Consider the following 22,195-nt stretch of genomic DNA (forward strand, 5'->3'; position numbering starts at 1 on the left):
GAAATTATGTGATGAGAGTAGCTGTTCAAAATAAGAGTGTAGCAGGTCTATGAGAGGCAGCATATGAGGTGCTTAGAACATGGCCCGGAGTCAAGAGCTTGGGTTCGATTTGGGCTCTGCCTCTTAACTACCTCTACCACTTGAGTAATTTAATTTCTCCGGTTAGTCTTCTCATTTGTACAGTGAAAGCTTGTTCTTCACAGGTTGTTCAGAGAATTAGGAGTGGTCTCTAAAGCATTTTAATACAGTGTTTGGTGCATAGCCCATGTGACTTGTTATAAGGAGATGAGCCCTGTTGTGTAATATTCTTGGTTCCAGTCAATGGGAACCTAATTAGATTAGCTTTGGATATTAATGAACAGAACATATATTGGAGGGATTTGTGACTGACTAGCTGTTCAAAGAAGCGATAGGCACTAACAACAGTTTCATGTTTTTAAGTCTAGTCAACAGGAAGATATTATATAACAATAGCGATAGGGAAGTGAGTGAGATACAGTTTGAGTAATAACAGTATTCTGTAGAAAACTGCAGAAGGAAAAAAAAATGCCTGTGTAAGGGTTATGTGTGCATTTAGGCAAGAGTGTAAGTGCTCTTCCTAAACTTAGAGTGCATTGAAGTCTGAAGAAACATAGTTATTTCATTTGTTCATTCCTTCCTTCATTCTGCAAGTACTTATTGAGAGTCTGCTCTACACCTTGCACTGTAGGGAACTTAAGTTCATCTGGGAGGACGGGATATTTATACAGAATATAGTAGGGTGGTGAGAAATGCGAATGAAGTTAGTAAAAATAATAGAAACTAAGTGTTAGAATAATAAGAGGGCTGTGGAGTTATTCTAAGTTGTCACTCAAAGCTAAGGGAGAAATGTTCAAAGTGTTTCAAATATCACTAAATTTTAAATAGAGACTAGATGGGGAAGAAATGGAAGATAGTGCCTGCCATTGAAGAAGTTTCATAGTGAAGGATAAGAAACTAATGCAATGATAGTTAATTATGAGACATTAGCAAAGTCAGTAATGAAAAGATGGAAAAGTGTTAGCTGTAGGGCATTTCCTTTCGATAGATGAATAATCATTACTTATTAAACATAATTACATTATAATTGCCTTTTACTGAGGGAGCCATGCAAGAACGTTTTGAGTAAATTATGTTCATATGTGTATATTGACAGATGACATTGTTTCCACTGTTTCACATAGTTTCAAAATAAAAGGAGTAAATATATAATGTTCTGAATAGAATTCCCTAAGTTCATGGCACTTTGTTAGCACTACACTGAGATTTTGAGGTAGTCATCTTTAAAAGCAGATTGAGTATGAAAGGCTCCCATGCAGGTATCCCTTCTTCCTAACACATGCATCCTCATACACTCTTGCTGTCTTCTGGATCTTTCCATGTAGTCCATTATTTTCTATTTACCCTTTCTTCCTATGTATTTTATCCTCTCTTGCCTAAAATCTGTTGGCAAAGTCACAAAAGTTTAGATGTCTGCTTTTTCTTGAGTTACTGTATTAAGGAGAAAAGAAAAAGTTTCATTCTTTTAGCACTGATCTTCATCACAGACCAATGCTATTCCTTATCCCACAGACTTTCTGCTTTAGAAACAACACTGTAAACAAATTTCCAGGTAACTAGGAACCATTGATGTTCTGCAGACCACATTTGAGATGAGATGCAACACTTCAAGAAATGTAATAGACCTTGGGATTGCCATAGTGAACCGTGCTCTGCCACTCACTGTTTTTGGAAGATTAATAACTTCATCAAATAGGCACAATTCATATGTGAGAAAATTCAGTTTTTTCTGAGACTTTTTATTAAAAACACATTTATTGTGTTTGAATATAAAATTGGAATCCTCTATCTGCTTTTATTCAGAGAATTGTTTGTGCAACTTTTTGTTTAAATTGGATTAGTACCATGTTAATTTTACATTGCCTCTGGTGAATAGCCACGGGGCTATAATCTTTGCCAGTAATTTGTCACAGCAAAATCCTCTGGAGGGCCATACAAAACATTTGTGTAGTACGGATTAGACGGCAAAAGCCATAGCTCAGATTGTTAATAAATGTTAATGACAAAATCCAGCTGGCAAAGCTTGGAAATAAGATCTAATGCTTGGTGCCTATTGCCAAAAGAATGTTTAAACAGAGATTTCCATTACTCAAAGGTGACCTAGTATAGTCAGTTTGTGAATTTAAAAAATCATAATCTTCTAATTATTTAAAAACAACTTTTCTTCTGATTCACAACCATAAAAGTCTGTGTTTCCAAGTTGCAAGCTTTCTTGGTCTTTAGTAGCTGGGTAAGTGACAGCTGTAAAATACAAATAACTATAGCATGAAATGTGTCCTACCTTAGAAAACAAGGAAATGATGTCCATACATTCTGGATTTCCTTATCTATGGTATAACGTATAACACTGACTTTAAAGCGTTCTAGTTGTTAAAATATTTGGAGTGTAATCTAGTTTCTTTTTTCACCATTTCCATGAAGATACATACTAGAGAAGTATTTTAAGACCAAAACAAATACTTGAATTAAATTGTTCTATGACTATCCAAGTTAAGATTACTTAAAATACACAAGCAATAAAGTGCTAAATGTTATCTTATAACATATTAGGTAAATAACATTTTAAGTAAATAATATTTAAGCAAGTTAAGTAAATGTCCAAAAACATTTTTTGACATCTTAGAATATAATCATGTAGGAAGAATAATTTTCAAGGAAGAATATAACTATGTAGAAAGAATAAAAGCCACTACTTTTTAAAAACAAGCGAGTCATTGTTAAGAGGTATGGGTTTGTTGTAGAAAGTTTAACATTTTTATTACATCAGATATATTAAATGTAGATATGTTTGTTCCCAGGACAGGAAACAGAGCTAAGATTTGGGGTAGGATGTGGGTCCCTTACCATATTTGTGCACAGTAGAGCTGTTTAAAACTAAGGTCTGATATATTTAGTTAAAACAACACAGACTTCGTTGGCTGACATCAGCACTATCTTGTCCAGCCTCCTGCTTATCCACTCAGAGTAATTAATTTGATTAATTTATAAGTAATTTAACCAAGGATGGGATGTAAATCTTTGTTTAAGAAAACAGTTGGAGGTCCAAGTCTTGGTTAAAAACTGTGTCTTGAAACCATCCAGGCCCTCCTACTGACTTGTCAGCTCTGGGTTATTTTCAGAAAACTTTACTTGAGTTCCTTAGTGTAGTTGTAAGTTTTTCCCACAGACATACATGGTATGTGTGAGTGGGAGAGTAAGTAGTGGCCACTTTTTAGCCGCTGTTTAGTCTAGTGTATGTATGTTTACATCTCCTCTCTGGATTTATAGGCAGCCAAGGCAAAATAAAGATTATACTCACTTGATTGAGGAGCCTTTAACCCGGAGCACCTGGCAGCAGAGAGGGTTTCTTTCTGTAACCTCTAATTTTTGTGTGTGCATGTGTGATTATTATTAGTGCTATCTACTTGATTAAAAAATTCAAGGCATTTAAAGGCCTTTGTTATATGTTTTAGGTTTAAAATATTTCAAGTTTTACAAAGTAACCTAAAATTAAATAATTGGCTCTTTATTATTTTTTCTGCTTGCAATTATACTTGCTCAGGCAAACAAATGCAAATTTTGCAGCACCAGATAGCAGAGAAAATAAAAATCTCTTTAGTCAAAGTTAATGATTTGAGGTATTTTGGGCCAGATTTCTTTTCCTTTGTTTTTTAATAATTTTTAAGTGAAATATTCATCCCGAAGAGGAAAAAACTGAAGATTTTTATCCACCCCAACACCTTATAGTTTAAGAAACAGAACATTATCAGTGGTTTGGAAGTCCTCTGTATCCCTTTTCTCAACTGCTTCCTCCCCACAGGTAACTGCTTTCCCGAATTTGGTATTTATTCTTTTGCTTTTTAAAATAATTTTATAAGACATATTAAAAATACCAGTAAGCATTTACTTGTGTATGTTCCAAGACTTTCTATACATGGAATCATTCTCTTTGAATCTTTTGTGACTACCTTATGAGACTCAAAATTGTTTTTGAGATTTAGTTATTTTGATGCAAGTAGCTATACTTCATTTTTATTGCTTTATAAAACTTTCTAGTCATCTTTCAGTGGTCATATTTTTTCTAAGTTTTCTTATAATAAGACAACACTGAAAATTCTTGTACATGTAAGAGACATGTAATAGGTTATCTAGTGTCTGTATGAAAAAATTGAATTTCTCATTCTAAGGTTTGCTCATTTCTTCTGCTTCATTGAATATTGCCAAATTACTTGCCTAAGTGGTTTACAGATCTTCATTTCCCAAGGGTGGTGTATAATTGTTATTCTTCATACCATGTCCAACACTTGGCTATTATCACATGTTTTTGTGATATTTTCCATTTTGGTGGGTCTGAAATAGTATCACTTTGTTGCTTAAATTTTCATTTTGCTGATTACTGACCTTGAGCATCTTTTCATTTGTTCATTAGCCATTTGCATGTCTTCATTATGGAATGCCTTTGTATATATTTTCCTCAACAATAACATATCAACAGGTAGTAGAGATTTGGGTTTCACCAGAAACAGGTGAAATAACCACTCTTACTAAATACTAGAAAATAGGTAATATGATGGCGAAAGGTATTAGAGAAGTAAAATCTTTTGATTCATATAGACACTCTGGAACTGAAAAGTATTGGAAATGAAATGGAAGAATTTAACGGATGAATTAAACAGATTAGACATAGCAGAACCAAGGATTTGTGATCTGGGTGGCTTATAAACAACAGAAATTGGTTTCTCATGGTTCTGGAGGCTGGAAGTCTGAGTTTGGGGTGCACACATGGTCAGGTTCTAGGTCTGGTGAGGGCCTGCTTCCCAATTCATAAATGGCCATCTTTCTGCTAAGCCTTCACATGGCAGAAAGAGCTCTGTCAAGCCTCTTTCATAAGGGCACTAATCCCATTCATGAGGGCTCAAGACCTAATCACTTCTCAAAAGTCCCTTCCCCTAACATACAGGTTTCCACTGTTATCCAAAAGTTTGCACATTGTGCCACTTTACTTTAATGAAAGTCTTACTCTACATTAGTACTATAAATGGCTTTCTTTCCGTGAAAGTGAAAATCCTCCTGGGATTTCTTTCAGTTAGCAAAAACCAGGTGCTATTGTCTTTGTTAGAGCTAAGTGACGTAACTCAAACTTTCAGAAAACAAGGAAAACCTTTGTGAATTTGGAGAGACACAAACATTCAGCCTCTAGCAACCCCTCAAGAGAATAGAGAATGGAAGAGAAAGCAATATTTGAAAGCTACTGGCTGAGAATTCTGTAAAAGTGAAAAAGATACCAGTTCATATATTCAAGAATATGAACTCTAAGCAGGATAAATGAAAAGTAAACCATATCTAGAAGTGAAATTGCCAAAAAGCAAAGAAAAACCTCAAAAGCTGTAGGAGGTAAAGGGAGATGTTACTTTTTATAGGAGCAACAGTAAGATAGACAGATGACTTAATGGAAGTGAAATAATTCATAAAACAGTGGATAATAATATACTTAAAGTACTAGAAGAAAATAGCCACCTACCTGAAACACTCCACCCAGTGAAAATATACTTCAAGACAGAAGACTCTTCAGACTAAGAGAAATTGGGAGAGTTTGAAGTAAATAATCTGAAGTAAAATAAATACTTAAAGATGTTCTTCAGACAGAAGGAAATTGATCCCAAATGAAAGCAGAATAAAGAGCAATGGAAATAGATATTTGTTGGGTTTAAAACATACAAAGAATTAAGATTCATGACAAGCTGTCTATGGATTCAGTGCAATCTCTGTCAAACTACCAATGGCATTATTCACAGAGCTAGAATAAATAATCCTAAAATTTGTATGGAATCACAAAGACCCCAGATAGCCAATGCAATATTGAGAAAGAAGAACAAAGTTGGAGGCATTTCGGTCCCTGATTTACTATGCTACAAAGCTACAGTAATCAAAACAGTATAGTACTGGCACAGAAACATATATATCTGTGGAACATTACTAGAGAGCCCAGACTAAACCCACACGTATATGGTCAATCAATGACAAAGATAGTGAGAACATACAATGGGGAAAAGACAAGTCTCTTCAATAAGTGGTGCTGGGAAAACTGGACCACTGCCTTACACCATGCACACACAAAAAAAATGGATTAAAGATACAAATATAAGACCTAAAGCCATAAAACTCCTATGTGAAACATAGACTGTAAGCTCTTTGACATCTGTCTTAGCAATATATTTTTAGAAATGTCTACTTAGGCAGGGGCAAGAAAAGAAAAAGATGAACAAATGAGACTACATCAAACTAAAGTTGTTGCACAGTAGAGGAAACCATCAACAAAACAAAAAAGGCAACCTTCTGAATTGAAGATGATGTTTGTAAATGATATATCTAATAAGGGGTTGATATCCAAAATATATAAAGAATTAAAAGAACTCAATAACAAAACAAACAACCCAATTAAAAAAGTGGGTGGAGGACCTAAAGAGACATTTTCCAAAGAAACTTAGATGGCCAAAAAGCACATGATAAGATGCTCAACATCACTATCAGGGAAATGGGAATCAAAGCAGACACCACCTTATACCTGTCAAAATGACTAGTATCAAAAAGACAAGAAATAGTGTTGGCGAGGATGTGGAGAAAAGGGAAACCTTCATGCACTGGAGGGAATGTAAACTGGTACAGCCAATATGGAAAACAGTATGGGGGTTCCTCAAAAAGTTAAAAATAGAAATACCATATGAGCTACTAATCCCACTTCTGGGTATTTATCTGAAGAAAACAAAAGCACTAATTTGAAAAGATATCTATATCCCCTATGTACATTGCAGCATTATTTACAATAGCCAAGATATGGAAGCGACCTAAATGTTCATCAACAGATATTTTGTGTGTGTATGTGTGTGTGTGTATATATAGAGAGACACACACATACACATACAATGGAATATTATTCAGTCATAAGAAAGAATGAAACTTGCCTTTGTGACAATGTGAATGGACCTAGAGAGTACTATGCTAAGTGAAATAAGTTGAACAGAGAAAGACAAACACCAAATGACTTCACTTATATGTGGAACCTACAAAACAAAACAGTAACAGTGTCATAGATGCAGAGAACAATAGTGGTTGCCCAAGGAAAGTGGAGGGGGGAATGTTGGATGGACAAAATAAGGAAGCAGATTAAGAGGTCCAAACTTCCAATTATAAAATAAATAAGACATAAGTATGCAATGTAGAGCATAGGGATATAGTCAATAATATTGTAAGAACTTTGGTGACAAGTGATATAGCTGGATTTATCATGGTGATGACTTCATAATATATATAAATGTTGAATCATTATGTTATACATCTAAAATTAACATTGTCAACTATACTTTAATAAAAATAAAATAGATATGAAGGGATAGAGTTAATGTAGCATACTTAAAGCATTTTATCTGTGAAGTTTTAAAAGTCACTTTATATTATTACTAAGAATAAAAATGAACAATAAGCTGATAGAAGGGAAATGGAATGACATAAATTGTTAGATTAGTCTAAAAAAACTAGACAAGAAAGAACATGAAATAGATGTATATTTACATAAAGTAGTAATATGTAAAGACTTAAGCCCATATATATCATTTGCTTTAAATACAAATGGACTAAATACTCCCATTAAAGACAATTAGTAAATTAAAAACTGACCTAAAAAAGCAACAGTTTGCTACTTATAAGGGACACACTATAAATGTAAGGATGCAGAATAGTTGAATTCAAAGAGGGAAAAGTATATACTACATTAATACTAATACTGAAGAAAGCTGGTCTAGTAAACATATGAGGAAAATTAGACTTTAGGGCAAGAGGCATTAATATAGATAGAGTTTTCATAATCTTTATAAAAGGGTCAGTTCAGCTGACAGACGAGAGCAGTTCTGTGTTTGTAGCCCCCTGGTAATAGCCACAAATTTAAATAAAGCAAAAATCAGAAGAACTAAAAGGAGAAATAGATATTCATAATAATGGTAGATTTTACCATAACTTTCCTGGGAACTCAGAGAGCAAGCAACAGAAAATCTGTAAATATTTAGAAGATTTTGATAACACAACCATTGATTAGTGTATGTAGAACTATTCACCAAAAAAGTCCAGAGTACACATTTTCTAGTGCATGTGGAATATTTAGCCAAATTTCTCATATGCAGGATCAAACGACAGTTCTCAACAATTTTCAGAAGGTTATAGTTCACAATATGTTCTCTGACCACAGTGAGATTAAGCTAATTAATAAATTAACTAGAAATTAATAATTAAAAGATAATGAATATACCCAAATGATTGGGAATTAAGTAGTACACTTCTAAAAATCAATGGCTAAATTGGAGACCACATTTGAAATTAGAAAATATTTTAACTGAAAAATAATGAGAATACAGCATCCCAAGACACTTAATAAAATATTTGCTCAGGGGAAACTTATAACCTCAAGTGTATTTTAAAAATAAGAAAAGCATTCTCGATCCCTTTCAAAGGATCAGTAAAATGAGAAATTAAGGAAAGTAGAAATAAGAAAATAATTAAGAACTATTGAAATAGGAGAAAATGTACAACAAAGCCAAAAGTTTCTTTGATAAGGACCTTCCCCTTGGCAAAGACTGTTCAAGGACAGACTGACTCCCAGTATCAGAAATAGAGGAAAAAGGACAGGGCTCCAGATCCCACAGACGTTTAAAGAGGGTAAGAGAAGGGTATGAAGAATTTCATGTGAATTTGAGAAATTCAACTTAGAAAACTGACACAAAAAGAAACAGAAAAATATAATTAGTCATATAACTATTAGGGGATTAAATCTGTAATGAAAACCTGTGCCAAAAGAAAGCCTCCAGACCCAAATGTCCTCACATTTGATTTTAAAAAACATTTTAGAAAGAAACAGTTTCAGGAACTCGGAAAAGAGAACACTTTGTCCGTCTGTCTGTCTGTCTGTCTGTCTGTCTCTCTCTCTCTCTCTTATTTAATGAATCTTGATTCTAAAATCTGACAGAGATATTAGAAGAAAAAAATTAATTGGCCAGTCAGTCTCATGAACATCGATATAAAACTTAAGCATCACAACCAAGCTTATTTATTAAAGGCAAAATTGGCTATTTACCACCTTAAAAAAAATGAGAAAAAAATCAAGTGACTATCAAAAATGCAGAAAAAGTCAATAGTTAGCAAACTAAGACTGTCAGGGAAATTTCTTAGTCTAATAAAGAATATTTACATAAAACCTATAAAAAGTATTGAAGTTTTCCCCTGAGATCAAGAATGAAGGATTCTCTTGATTACTGTATCTTATCAACCTTGTACTAGAGGTTCTACTCAGTATAATAAGCCAAGAGAAAGAAAGGATATGTTAGTCGGGAAGGAAAAAATATACTGCATTATTTGCAGATGACACTGTTAAAAATCTTTGAAAACCAAAAAGTATCTACAGGTGGCCTGCAATTAATGAGTTTAGCAGGTTTGTGGAATACAAAATTAGTATGTAAAATACCAGTTTTACTAGAGACAATTAGGAGGTGAAAATTTAACAACTCTGCCATTTATAATAGCATCTAAAAGCACAAAATGCCTAGTAGCACGAAGAAATGTTACTCTTAGTATATAGAGAAGTATAAAATACTACTAAACAAAATTAAAGATCTAGATATTTGGAGAGGTAAACAATGTTTACTGAGTGAAAAATCAGTATTGTAGATCCTGGTTTTGGCCAAATTGATCTGTAGATTCAGCATAATTATAATCAGATCCTATCAGGTTCCCCTGTCTCACCAACTCCAGCCCTAGAAATTAAGATTCATATGACAATGCAGAGGTCAAGAATAGCTAAGGGGATTTTGGAAAACAGCCAAAGGTAGAAGGAAAATACTATCATATATCAATAGTTAATGTACAAGGGTGAGAGTAATTAAGACAGTACAGTTTAATGCAAGGGACAGGGAAACAGATCAGGTTAGAGAGTCCAGAAACAAACCTATACATATGTGCACAGGGGTGATGTGTGACAGGTGATACTGCCAAGTGGGGGGAGGTGGGGAATGAATGGTATTTTTCAGTAAATGTTGCTAGGTCAATTGGAGCTGTATATGGAGAGAAAAAGAAATTTGGTCCCTCACAATGCATAAAACCAACTGCATGTGAATCATATGAGTTATTGATCCAAATGAAATTTCAAGAATATAACATAAAAGAGTATCTTCAAGACTGGGACAAGCAAAAATTTCCCTAAATGGGACACAGGCCTAGCCAAAAAAAAAAAAAGTAATTTTGAACTATTTTAAAATTAAGTCAAAAACACCAGTAAAGAGGTGAAAAGTCAAGATATAACTAGTGGAAAACAGCTGTAATTTAAATTCAATGCATTTATCCAGTATATATGAAGACTGCAAGCCTATCAGTAAGAAAAGATGGATAGCCAAGTAGAGCAAAGTGCCAAGTTGTTGAACAGGAACTTTACAGAAGCAGAATGCCACTGAAAATATTAAAACATACTCAACCTCATTAGTCTTCAAAATAATGCAAAGTCAAGCCACAATAAGATAACACTACATAGAATTCCACTTCTAGGAATTTACCCTAAGAACGCAGCAGCCCAGTTTGAAAAAGACAGATGCACCCCTATGTTTATCACAGCACTACTTGCAATAGCCAAGAAATGGAAGCAACCTAAGTGTCCATCAGTAGGTAGATGAATGGATAAAGAAGAGGTGGTACGTATACACAATGGAATATTACTCAGCCATAAGAAGAAAACAAATCCTACCATTTGCAACGACATGGATGGAGCTAGAGGGTATTATGCTCAGTGAAATAAGCCAGGCGGAGAAAGACAAGTACCAAATGATTTCACTCATATGCAGAGTATAAGAACAAAGAAAAACTGAAGGAACAAAACAGCAGCAGAATCACAGAACCCAAGAATGGACTAACAGTTACCAAAGGGAAGGGGACTGGGGAGAATGGGAGGGAAGGGAGGGATAAGGGCGGGGAAGAAGAAAGGGGGCATTACGATTAGCATGTATAATGGGGGGGGAATGGGGAGGGCTGTGCAACACAGAGAAGACAAGTAGTGATTCTACAACATCTTACTACGCTGATGGACAGTGACTGGAATGGGGTTTGTGGGGGGGACTTGGTGAAGGGGGGACCCTAGTAAACAATGTTCTTCATGTAATTGTAGATTAATGATAATAAAATAAAAAGTAATAAAAATTAAAAAAGATAACACTACATAACCTATCAGAATGGTTTAGATGAAAAAAGTTGACATTACGAAATGTTGGCAAGAATATGGGGCACTAAAATGCTCACAGATGGATAAATTACTATTACTACTTTGAAAACTGTATTTGCTGATACCCTGTAACCCAGCAATTTGAATCCTGGGCTTATACCCAATAGAAATGCATATGATTATGTATCAAAAAGGACATGTGCACATCAGCTTTATGGTACAAAAAGTACTATAGTTTTACAGAAACTAACCCAACGGTCCGTTCATTCCAAAGCAGTGGAATAAGTAAAATATATCATCCTGTAGAATTCTATGTATAGTAATGCAAATCATCAAATACATATAATATGAATGAATCTGAAAAATATTGTTAAGTGAAAGAAGTCAGACATAGTACATACTATACAGTTCTATTTATATAAAGTTCAGAGCAGTCAAAACTTGTGGGATTAGAAATTAGGGTACTAGTTATCTTGGGGAAAGGATGAATGGTTAGTGTCTGGGAAGAAATGGTGGGACTTCTGAGATTCTAATCTCCTGTTTCTTGATCTGGATGGTAGTTATGTGAGTGGTTTACTTTGTGAAATTTTATCTTGTATTCTTTTGATTTGGCAGTTTTCTCTTGTTATTCAATAAATCTTTTTTTTTTTTCAAGGATGCCAACACATGCTGTTTGCATCCCCATTTTGGGATTCTGTCCTAAAGAAAGAGAAGCACCCGTCCCTAAAGAAATGGGTAGAAAGATTCATGAGTTAACTATGTTAGATGATGAGGATTTTATTGCAGCACTGTAGTAGCAAAATTGTTACCAAGAAAGTGGTTCACCAAATCATGGCATATCCATTCTGTGGAGTGTTATACATTTTAAAGAAATTTTACCATAAATGCATAGATTTTTTTATATGAGCCTGGAGAATAGAGTGGAAAGGCATAGTATTCCCTGATGTGGAAGTGAACCAGTGACCTGAGCAGGGACAGCCATTGAACTTTTCTTGGTACATCTTTGTATAACTAACCATTTCTTAGATGCTGCTCTTACCATTGGCCCTTGTGGCAACTCGGTTTTGACAGCGGACCCCTTCTTGCCTTCAGCTTCTGTTATGACATTAAGCTAATCTCAATCACTGATGGGGCCATAAATGATTATGGTTTAGGGCAGAAGTAATGGAAAGAGTTTTTAAAGAGAACCTGGGCATTTGTAGGTAATACCTGACTCACAGAGTTGACGGTACCTGGCAATACCACTGTCAAATAGGATTATATCACAACTCAAAGGCACATGAGATATATTTGTTCCTAACATTAGAGATGTGGCTTTTTCTTTTTTATTTATTTTATTTTTTATTGAAGTATCATTGATAAACAATCTTATATTGGTTTCAAATGTACAATACATGGTTCACCAGTTACCCGTATTTCTAGATCCTCACCCCATTTTGTGCAGTTACAATCTGTCAACATAGAAGGACGTTACAGAATCATTTACTGTACTCTCCCTGGCTTGTTCTTTCTTTCAAGCGGGAACAAGAAAGTCAAATGGCTCGTCTTAAAAAGCAGCAAGAAGAATTGGAACAGATGAGACTACGTTACCTGGCAGCCGAGGAAAAAGATACAGTAAAAACCGAGAGACAAGAATTATTGGATATAAGAAATGAATTGAACAGGTATAATAGCTAAAAAATGATGTTTCTTTTCATGCAGAACCAAAAGTTCTAACAGCACAACCTTTTAACTGGTCATTGGTCCAGGGAAAGTACAACATCAGGTCTTTGAAGAATAAAAGTAGGTCATGTATCAAATGTAGCCGACATTTATCGGAAATCTATGCCAAAGACCATTATACTCATGTTTGTCACAAATGTAGTTATATCAATTCTATTTAGCTTTTTTGCTTAAAATCATAGCAATAGTACTTTAAATTTTGTGTTTAATTCATGAGACTTTCAGGGTTATTACTACTATTAAAGGTAATTGATTATACTAGGTTTTTAATTACATAGAATATAAAAATTTTCAAATTTATTTATATTATTAATAATAGAATAGCTCTTATTTATTGGGCCCTTACTGTGTGCCAGGAGCTATTTTAAATGCTTCCTATGCTTATCTCATCTTTTTTTTATCTTCAGAGCAACTCTTTGAGGAAGGTATTATCCCCATTTAGAGATGGAAAGACTGAGGATTTAAGAGATTTAAGTACCCTTTCCAAGGTCACACAGCTGGTAAATCCTAGAGCCAGAGTTCAAATCCAATTGCAGAGATTATTTTTAAATACTGTGGGATACTGGGCTTCTCTGTAGTGTCATGCATGTTCATCTTAGTTACAATTTTAACAGTATTTCATATTAGAAAAGTAATCCCTAGTAAGCAGTGTAAGAACAAATTCTAGTCATTTTGGAGGGGAAGTTGGGGGAAGGCTTTATCTTAGTTTATCAGGACATGAGTGGTTTTGTTTCGGCAAAGCATGCTGTCTTAGCTCAGGCTGCCATGACCAAGTACTCTAGATTGGGTGGCTTAAACAACTAAAATTTGTTGTCTCAACAGTTCTGAAAGCCAGAAGTTCAAGATCAGGATGCAGACTTGGTTAGTTTCTAGTGAGGACTCTATTCCTGCCTTGTAGACAGCTGCCTTCCCACTGTGTCCTCCTATGTTTGGGAAAGGAGAGAGCAAGCTCTCTGGTTTCTCTCTTAAGGACACTAATTCCATTGCGAGGTCCTCACCCTCATGACCACATCTAAACCTAATCATCTCCAAATACCACCACAATAGGGGTTAGGGTGTCAACATATTAATTGGGGAACACAGTTCAGCATAGCCCCTACATTTGACAGTTATCCCACTGTGACACACTATATGGGCTGGGAAAAGTCAGTCACTGTATTAGATGTGTTCACAGCTGAATGAAACAACTAGAATTAAACCTTTAGAATATTAATGTAAAAATATCAATTAGAAAAGATTGAGGTCTACAGTGGCATGCTACAGGGCTCAGTTTGTGCTATTTTTCTCTTTTTATTCAGTAAATATTTATTTGGTATCTACCATGTTGTAGACTTGGAAAATGTTATAAATTAATTATGTTTCTTGCTTTCCAAATTTTTGCTGTCACATACAACACTTTTCTGGTTTCATTGTAGCAAATATATATTAAGCTTCTGCTGGTTGCTAAGCAGTGTTTCAGTGGCTTAAATGAAGATAGTCATTTGCCTGTCAGATTTGTGTATCATATGAAATTGGATCTTATCATTAACATCTTAATAAATGAGAACCTAGAGAGAACTTAAGCCAACAAGATCAACTGGACTAGAAACAAAATCAGATAAATTCTGTATAAATTGTAACAAAAGTCTCTTTTTTTTTTTTATTTTTATTGAAGGGTAGTTGACAACAGTATTACATTACATTAGTTTCAGGTGTACAACACAGTGATTCAACATTTATATACATGATAATTCTAGGTACCAGCTATCACCATACCAAGTTGTTACAATATTTTGACTATATTCCTTATGCTATACATTACCTCCCGGTTACTTATTTATTTTACAATTGTAAGTGTGTTTATATATATATATATATATTTTTTTTTTTGTGAGGGCATCTCTCATATTTATTGATCAAATAGTTGTTAAACACAATAAATTTCTGTATAGGGGGGTCAATACTCAATGCACAATCATTAATCCACCCCAAGCCTAATTTTTGTCAGTCTCCAATCTTCTGATGCATAACGAACAAATTCTTACATGGAGTACAAATTCTTACATAGTGAATAAGTTACATGGTGAACAGTGCAAGGGCAGTCATCACAGAAGCTTTCGGTTTTGTTCATGCATTATGAACTATACACAGTCAGTTCAAATATGAATATTCATTTGATTTTTAAACTTGATTTATATGTGGATACCACATTTCTCTATTATTATTATTTTTAGTAAAATGCTGAAGTGGTAGGTAGATACGAGATAAAGGTAGAAAACAGAGTTTAGTGTTGTAAGAGAGCAAATGTAGATGATCAGGTGTGTGCCTGTAGACTATGTGTTAATCCGAGCTAGACGGGGGCAATAAACATCCATGTATACAGAAGATTTCTCTCAGAACATGAGGGGGGAGGTTCTAAGCCTCACCTCTGTTGATCCCCAATTTCTCACCTGATGACCCCCCTGCGACTGTGCCTGTCTTAGGTTGTTCCTCCCTTGAGGAATCTTACCCGTCTCTGGCTAACCATTCATCTTCCGGGGCCATACAGGGAAATGTTAAGTTGGTAAGTGAGAGAGAAGCGTTATTGTTTGAAAAGGTTAGCTTTTTACTTCTTTGCATATTTATGCCCTGTGGCTTCTATGCCCAGCATTTGTCTTGAGGTGTGTTTACCACTTGGAAGAATTATGATACTCGGTAAATTCAACATGTGGCATGAGTTCTATTTAAAGGTTGTGATTAGGTAGGAAGAAGAAAAGCTATAGAAGTAGCAGGCAGAAGAAAACCTGGGAAGATTGATTATTTCTTTGACATATCTTCTTGTAGAGTAACTTCAGCATGGATAGGTTTTAAACTACTAATTAAATTGTGCACACACATTAACATAATAGGAATATAGTTACCTAACCAAAGCATACCTGTAATTACCAGCCATCTCCAGTGAAACCAAGAAAACCAGTTAGGCACCTTAGGCATTTGTGAAAACTTATCTATGATATGGTGGATATTGTCCGACTGAACTTAAACAGTCTGAGAGAATTCAGATAAACTAGAACAACCCATTCCTGGGGACTGTTCATATCCCATATGTTCTTTTAACGATAAATAGTCTGTGGTTGTAAGATTTTGGAGTGCTACAATTTGCACTTCTCCTAATTCTTGGTTGAGTTCCAACAGTATAGATCCAGTCCAATTTTTGTTTTACTGTATGCACAGGCCAGCTTAGATATCTTCTTCATCATTCCCATGGCAAGTCCAGGAACTGGTGGGATGAGTGCATCTACAGCTGTAGCAGTGCATGGATCTTTGTTGGGGTTTTTTGATGATCATCTTCTGGCATGAGTCTTCCAGAGAGTGCTGATGTTGGAAGTTCTTTTTCATATCGTATCTTAGTTCATTTTCGGGGTAGCCAAATTAGGCTTTGATCCTCTGTATAAACACAAACAGACCCTTTGCCTACACTTTTATATGCCCTTTATATCATTGTGTAGAACTCATTAGAGGTCACCACATAGGAACTGCCTTTTTTTTTTTTTTTTAATCATTAATCTACACTTACATGACGAATACTTTGTTTACTAGGCTCTCCCCTATACCAGGTCCCCCCTATATACTCCTTTACAGTCACTGTCCATCAGCGTAGCAAACTGTTGTAGAATCACTACTTGTCTTCTCTGTGTTGTACAGCCCTCCCCTTTCTCCCACCCCGCTATGGATGCTAATCTTAATACCCCTCTTTTTCTGCCCCCCCTTATCCCTCCCTACCCACCCATCCTCCCCAGTCCCTTTCCCTTTGGTACCTGTTAGTCCATTCTTGAGTTCTGTGATTCTGTTGCTATTTTGTTCCTTCAGTTTTTCCTTTGTTCTTATATTCCACAGATGAGTGAAATCATTTGGTATTTCTCTTTCTCTGCTTGGCTTGTTTCACTGAGCATAATACCCTCCAGCTCCATCCATGTTGCTGCAAATGGTTGGATTTGCCCTTTTCTTATGGCTGAGTAGTATTCCATTGTGTATATGTACCACATCTTCTTTATCCATTCATCTATCGATGGACATTTAGGTTGCTTCCAATTCTTGGCTATTGTAAATAGTGCTGCGATAAACATAGGGGTACCTTGGTCTTTCTCATACTTGATTGCTGCATTCTTACGGTAAATTCCTAGGAGTGCAATTCCTGGGTCAAATGGTATGTCTGTTTTGAGCATTTTGATGTACCTCCATACTGCTTTCCACAATGGTTGAACAAGTTTACATTCCCACCAGCAGTGTAGGAGGGTTCCCCTTTCTCCACAGCCTCGCCAACATTTGTTGTTGTTTGTCTTTTGGATGGCAGCCATCCTTACTGGTGTGAGGTGATACCTCATTGTAGTTTTAATTTGCATTTCTCTGATAATTAGCGATGTGGAGCATCTTTTCATGTGTCTGTTGGCCATCTGTATTTCTTTTTTGGAGAACCGTCTGTTCAGTTCCTTTGCCCATTTTTTAATTGGGTTATTTGTTGTTTGTTTGTTGAGGCGTGTGAGCTCTTTATATATTCTGGACGTCAAGCCTTTATCGGATGTGTCATTTTCAAAGATATTCTCCCATACTGTAGGGTTCCTTTTTGTTCTATTGATGGTGTCTTTTGCTGTACAGAAGCTTTTCAGCTTAATATAGTCCCACTTGTTCATTTTTGCTGTTGTTTTCCTTGCCCGGGGAGATATGTTCAAGAAGAGGTCACTCATGTTTATGTCTAAGAGGTTTGTGCCTATGTTTTCCTCCAAGAGTTTAATGGTTTTGTGACTTACATTCAGGTCTTTGATCCATTTTGAGTTTACTTTTGTATATGGGGTTAGACAATGGTCCAGTTTCATTCTCCTACATGTAGCTGTCCAGTTTTGCCAGCACCATCTGTTGAAGAGACTGTCATTTCGTCATTGTATGTCCATGGCTCCTTTATCAAATATTAATTGACCATATATGTCTGGGTTAATGTCTGGATTGTCTAGTCTGTTCCATTGGTCTGTGGCTCTGTTCTTGTGCCAGTACCAAATTGTCTTGATTACTATGGCTTTATAATAGAGCTTGAAGTTGGAGAGTGAGAACCCCCCTACTTTATTCTTCTTTCTCAGGATTGCTTTGGCTATTCGGGGTCTTTGGTGGTTCCATATGAATTTTTGAATTATTTGTTCCAGTTCATTGAAGAATGTTGCTAGTAGTTTCATAGGGATTGCATCAAATCTGTACATTGCTTTGGGCAGGATGGCCATTTTGACGATATTAATTCTTCCTAGCCATGAGCATGGGATGCGTTTCCATCTGTTAGTGTCCCCTTTAATTTCTTTTAAGAGTGACCTGTAGTTTTCAGAATATAAGTCTTTTACTTCTTTGGTTAGGTTTATTCCTAGGTATTTTATTTTTTTTGATGCAATTGTGAATAGAGTTGTTTTCCTGATTTCTCTTTCTGTTGGTTCATTGTTGGTATATAGGAAAGCCACAGATTTCTGTGTGTTGATTTTGTATCCTGCAACTTTGCTGTATTCCGATATCAGTTCTAGTAGTTCTGGGGTGGAGTCTTTAGGGTTTTTTATGTACAGTATCGTCATCTGCAAATAGTGACAGTTTGACTTCTTCTTTACCAATCTGGATTCCTTGTATTTTTTTGTTTTGTCTGATTGCCATGGCTAGGACCTCCAGTACTATGTTAAATAACAGTGGGGAGAGTGGACATCCCTGTCTAGTTCCCGATCTCAGCGGAAATGCTTTCAGCTTCTCGCTGTTCAATATAATGTTGGCTGTGGGTTTATCATAGATGGCCTTTATTATGTTGAGGTACTTGCCCACTCTGCCCATTTTATTGAGAGTTTTTATCATGAATGGATGTTGAACTTTGTCAAATGCTTTTTCAGCATCTATGGAGATGATCATGTGGTTTTTGTCTTTCTTTTTGTTGATGTGGTGGATGATATTGATGGACTTTCGAATGTTGTGCCATCCTTGCATCCCTGGGATGAATCCCACTTGGTCATGGTGTATGATCCTTTTGATGTATTTTTGAATTCGGTTTGCTAAAATTTTGTTGAGTATTTTTGCGTCTACGTTCATCAGGGATATTGGTCTGTAGTTTTCTTTTTTGGTGGTGTTTTTGCCTGGTTTTGGTATTAGGGTGATGTTAGCTTCATAGAATGAGTTTGGGAGTATCCCCTCCTCTTCTATTTCTTGGAAAACTTTAAGGAGAATGGGTATTATGTCTTCCCTGTATGTCTGATAAAATTCCGAGGTAAATCCATCTGGCCCAGGGGTTTTGTTCTTTGGTAGTTTTTTGATTACCGCTTCAATTTCGTTGCTGGTAATTGGTCTGTTTAGATTTTCTGTTTCTTTTTGGGTCAGTCTTGGAAGGTTGTATTTTTGTGGGAAGTTGTCCATTTCTCCTAGGTTTCCTAGCTTGTTAGCATATAGGTTTTCATAGTAGTCTCTAATAATTCTTTGTATTTCTGCGGGGTCCGTCGTGATTTTTCCTTTCTCGTTTCTGATACTGTTGATTTGTGTTGACTGTCTTTTCCTCTTAATAAGTCTGGCTAGAGGCTTATCTATTTTGTTTATTTTCTCGAAGAACCAGCTCTTGGTTTCATTGATTTTTGCCATTTTATTCTTCTCAATTTTATTTATTTCTTCTCTGATCTTTATTATGTCCCTCCTTCTGCTGACCTTAGGCCTCATTTGTTCTTCTTTTTCCAATTTCGATAGTTGTGACATTAGACCGTTCATTTGGGATTGCTCTTCCTTTTTTAAATATGCTTGGAGTGCTATATAGTTTCCTCTTAAGACTGCTTTTGCTGTGTCCCACAGAAGTTGGGGCTTAGTGTTGTTGTTGTCATTTGTTTTCATATATTGCTGGATCTCCATTTTGATTTGGTCATTGATCCATTGATTATTTAGGAGCGTGTTGTTTAGCCTCCATGTGTTTGTGAGCCTTTTTGCTTTCTTTGAACAGTTTATTTCTAGTTTTATGCCTTTGTGGTCTGAAAAGTTGGTTGGTAGGATTTCAATCTTTTGGAATTTACTGAGGCTCTTTTTGTGTCCTAGTATATGGTCTATTCTGGAGATGTTCCATGTACACTTGAGAAGAATGTGTATCCTGTTGCTTTTGGATGTAGAGTTCTGTAGATGTCTATTAGGTCCATGTGTTCTAGTGTGTTGTTCAGTGCCTCTGTGTCCTTACTTATTTTCTGTCTGGTGGATCTGTCCTTTGGAGTGAGTGGTGTGTTGAAGTCTCCTAGAATGAATGCATTGCATTATGTTTCCTCCTTTAGTTCTATTAATATTTGTTTGAGGTATGTTGGTGCTCCTGTATTGGGTGCATATATATTTACAATGGTTATATCCTCTTGATGGACTGAGCCCTTTATCATTATGTAATGTCCTTCTTTGTCTTTTGTTACTTTCTTTATTTTGAAGTCTGTTTTGTCTGATACCAGAATTGCAACACGTGCTTTCTTCTCTCTGTTGTTTGCTTGAAATATCTTTTTCCATCCCTTGACTTTAAGTCTGTGCGCGTCTTTGGGTTTGAGGTGAGTTTCTTGTAAGCAGCATATGGATGGATCTTGCTTTTTTATCCATTCTATTACTCTGTGTCTTTTGATTGGTGCATTCAGTCCATTTACATTTAGGGTGATTATTGAAAGGTATGAATTTATTGCCATTGCAGGCTTTAAGTTTGTGGTTACCAAAGGTTTAGGGTTAGCTTCCTTACTATCTTACTGTCTAACTTAACTCGCTTGTTGAGCTATTATAAACACAGTCTGATGATTCTTTATTTCTCTCCCTTCTTATTCCTCCTCCTCCCTTCTTCATATGTTGGGTGTTTTGTTGTGTGCTCTTTTTAGGAGTGCTCGCATCTAGAGCAGTCCCTGTAGGATGCCCTGTAGAGGTGGTTTGTGGGAGGCAAATCCCCTCAAGTTTTGCTTGTCTGGGAATTGTTTAATCCCTCCTTCATATTTAAATGATATTCGTGCTGGATACAGTAGTCTTGGTTCGAGGCCCTTCTGTTTCATTGCATTAAGTATATCATGCCATTCTCTTCTGGCCTGTAGGGTTTCTGTTGAGAAGTCTGATGATAGCCTGATGGGTTTTCCTTTGTAGGTAACCTTTTTTTTCTCTCTGGCTGCCTTTAATACTTTGTTCTTGTCTTTGATCTTTGCCATTTTAATTATGTGTCTTGGTGTTGCCCTCCTTGGATCCCTTGTCATGGGAGTTCTGTGTACCTCTGTGGTCTGAGAGGCCATTTCTTCCCCTAGTTTGGGGAAATTTTCAGCAATTATTTCTTCAAAGACATTTTCTATCCCCTTTTCTCTCTCTACTTCTTCTGGAATACCTATAATTCTTATATTGTTCCTTTTCGATTGGTCACTCAGCTCTCTTAAATTTCTTTCATTCCTGGAGATCCTTTTATCTCTCTCTGCATCAGCTTCTCTGCGTTCCTGTTCTCTGTTTTCTAGTCCCTTAATGGTCTCTTGCATCTCGTCCATTCTGTTTTGAAGTCCTTCCAGAGATTGTTTTATTTCTATATTCCCCTTCCTTAGTTCTTGCATATTTCTCTGCAAGTCCATCAGCATGGTTATGACTTTTGTTTTGAATTCTTTTTCAGGAAGACTGGCTAAATCTATCTCCCCAGATTCCTTCTCAGGGGAAGATGTAGCAGATGCCGAAGCTGTCTGGGTTAGTCTTGTCTGGATCATATTTTTTTGCCTTTTCATGTTGACAGTTGCTATTGACTGTCAGGTGGGAGGGCCAAAATTTTCACTTGCTACTGGCCTTTCTTTACTGGGACAACTGCGACCCCTAGTGGCTTGTGTTGGGTAATTGCGTGTAGAGTGGGTCTTTGTGTCTTGCCCGGCCGGAAGGGAGAAATTTCCCTTTCTGTTGGCGGAGTTTGTCTCAGGCTGCTTCTCTGCTTTCGCAGCACCCGCAGGGGTGATGGATGGGTTGGCTGTTTGGCTGTTTACCTCCGTGAAGGTTCTCAGAGCTGTTGCCCAGTGGGTTAGTGCACCCGGTTTTCCTTGTAATTTCCAGCTGCTGTACTGTGACCTGGGTTGTTTCCGTCAAGCTGTTAAGTCCCTGTCCCTTTAAGACTTTCCAAAAGCCCCCGCTTTTCTTTGTCACAGGGGCATCAGCTTCAGCACCTGCTCAGAGGTCTTGCTGCCCTGTTTC

General features: G+C 36.2%; 1 protein-coding gene across 3 annotated transcripts in view; it reads left to right on the forward strand.

Annotated features, from left to right (window-relative positions):
• The window catches only part of CEP120 (centrosomal protein 120), a 94,734-nt gene that overhangs the window by 68,244 nt on the left and 4,295 nt on the right, over positions 1-22,195 (forward strand). For all 3 annotated transcript variants that reach the window (XM_036903172.2, XM_036903171.2, XM_036903174.2), the window contains one exon: positions 12,824-12,969. In XM_036903172.2, coding sequence (XP_036759067.1) covers positions 12,824-12,969 — 146 coding nt within the window. The remainder of the gene's footprint in view (positions 1-12,823; positions 12,970-22,195) is intronic.

This window comes from Manis pentadactyla, chromosome 13 (assembly GCF_030020395.1).
Source record: "Manis pentadactyla isolate mManPen7 chromosome 13, mManPen7.hap1, whole genome shotgun sequence".
NCBI lineage: Eukaryota > Metazoa > Chordata > Mammalia > Pholidota > Manidae > Manis > Manis pentadactyla.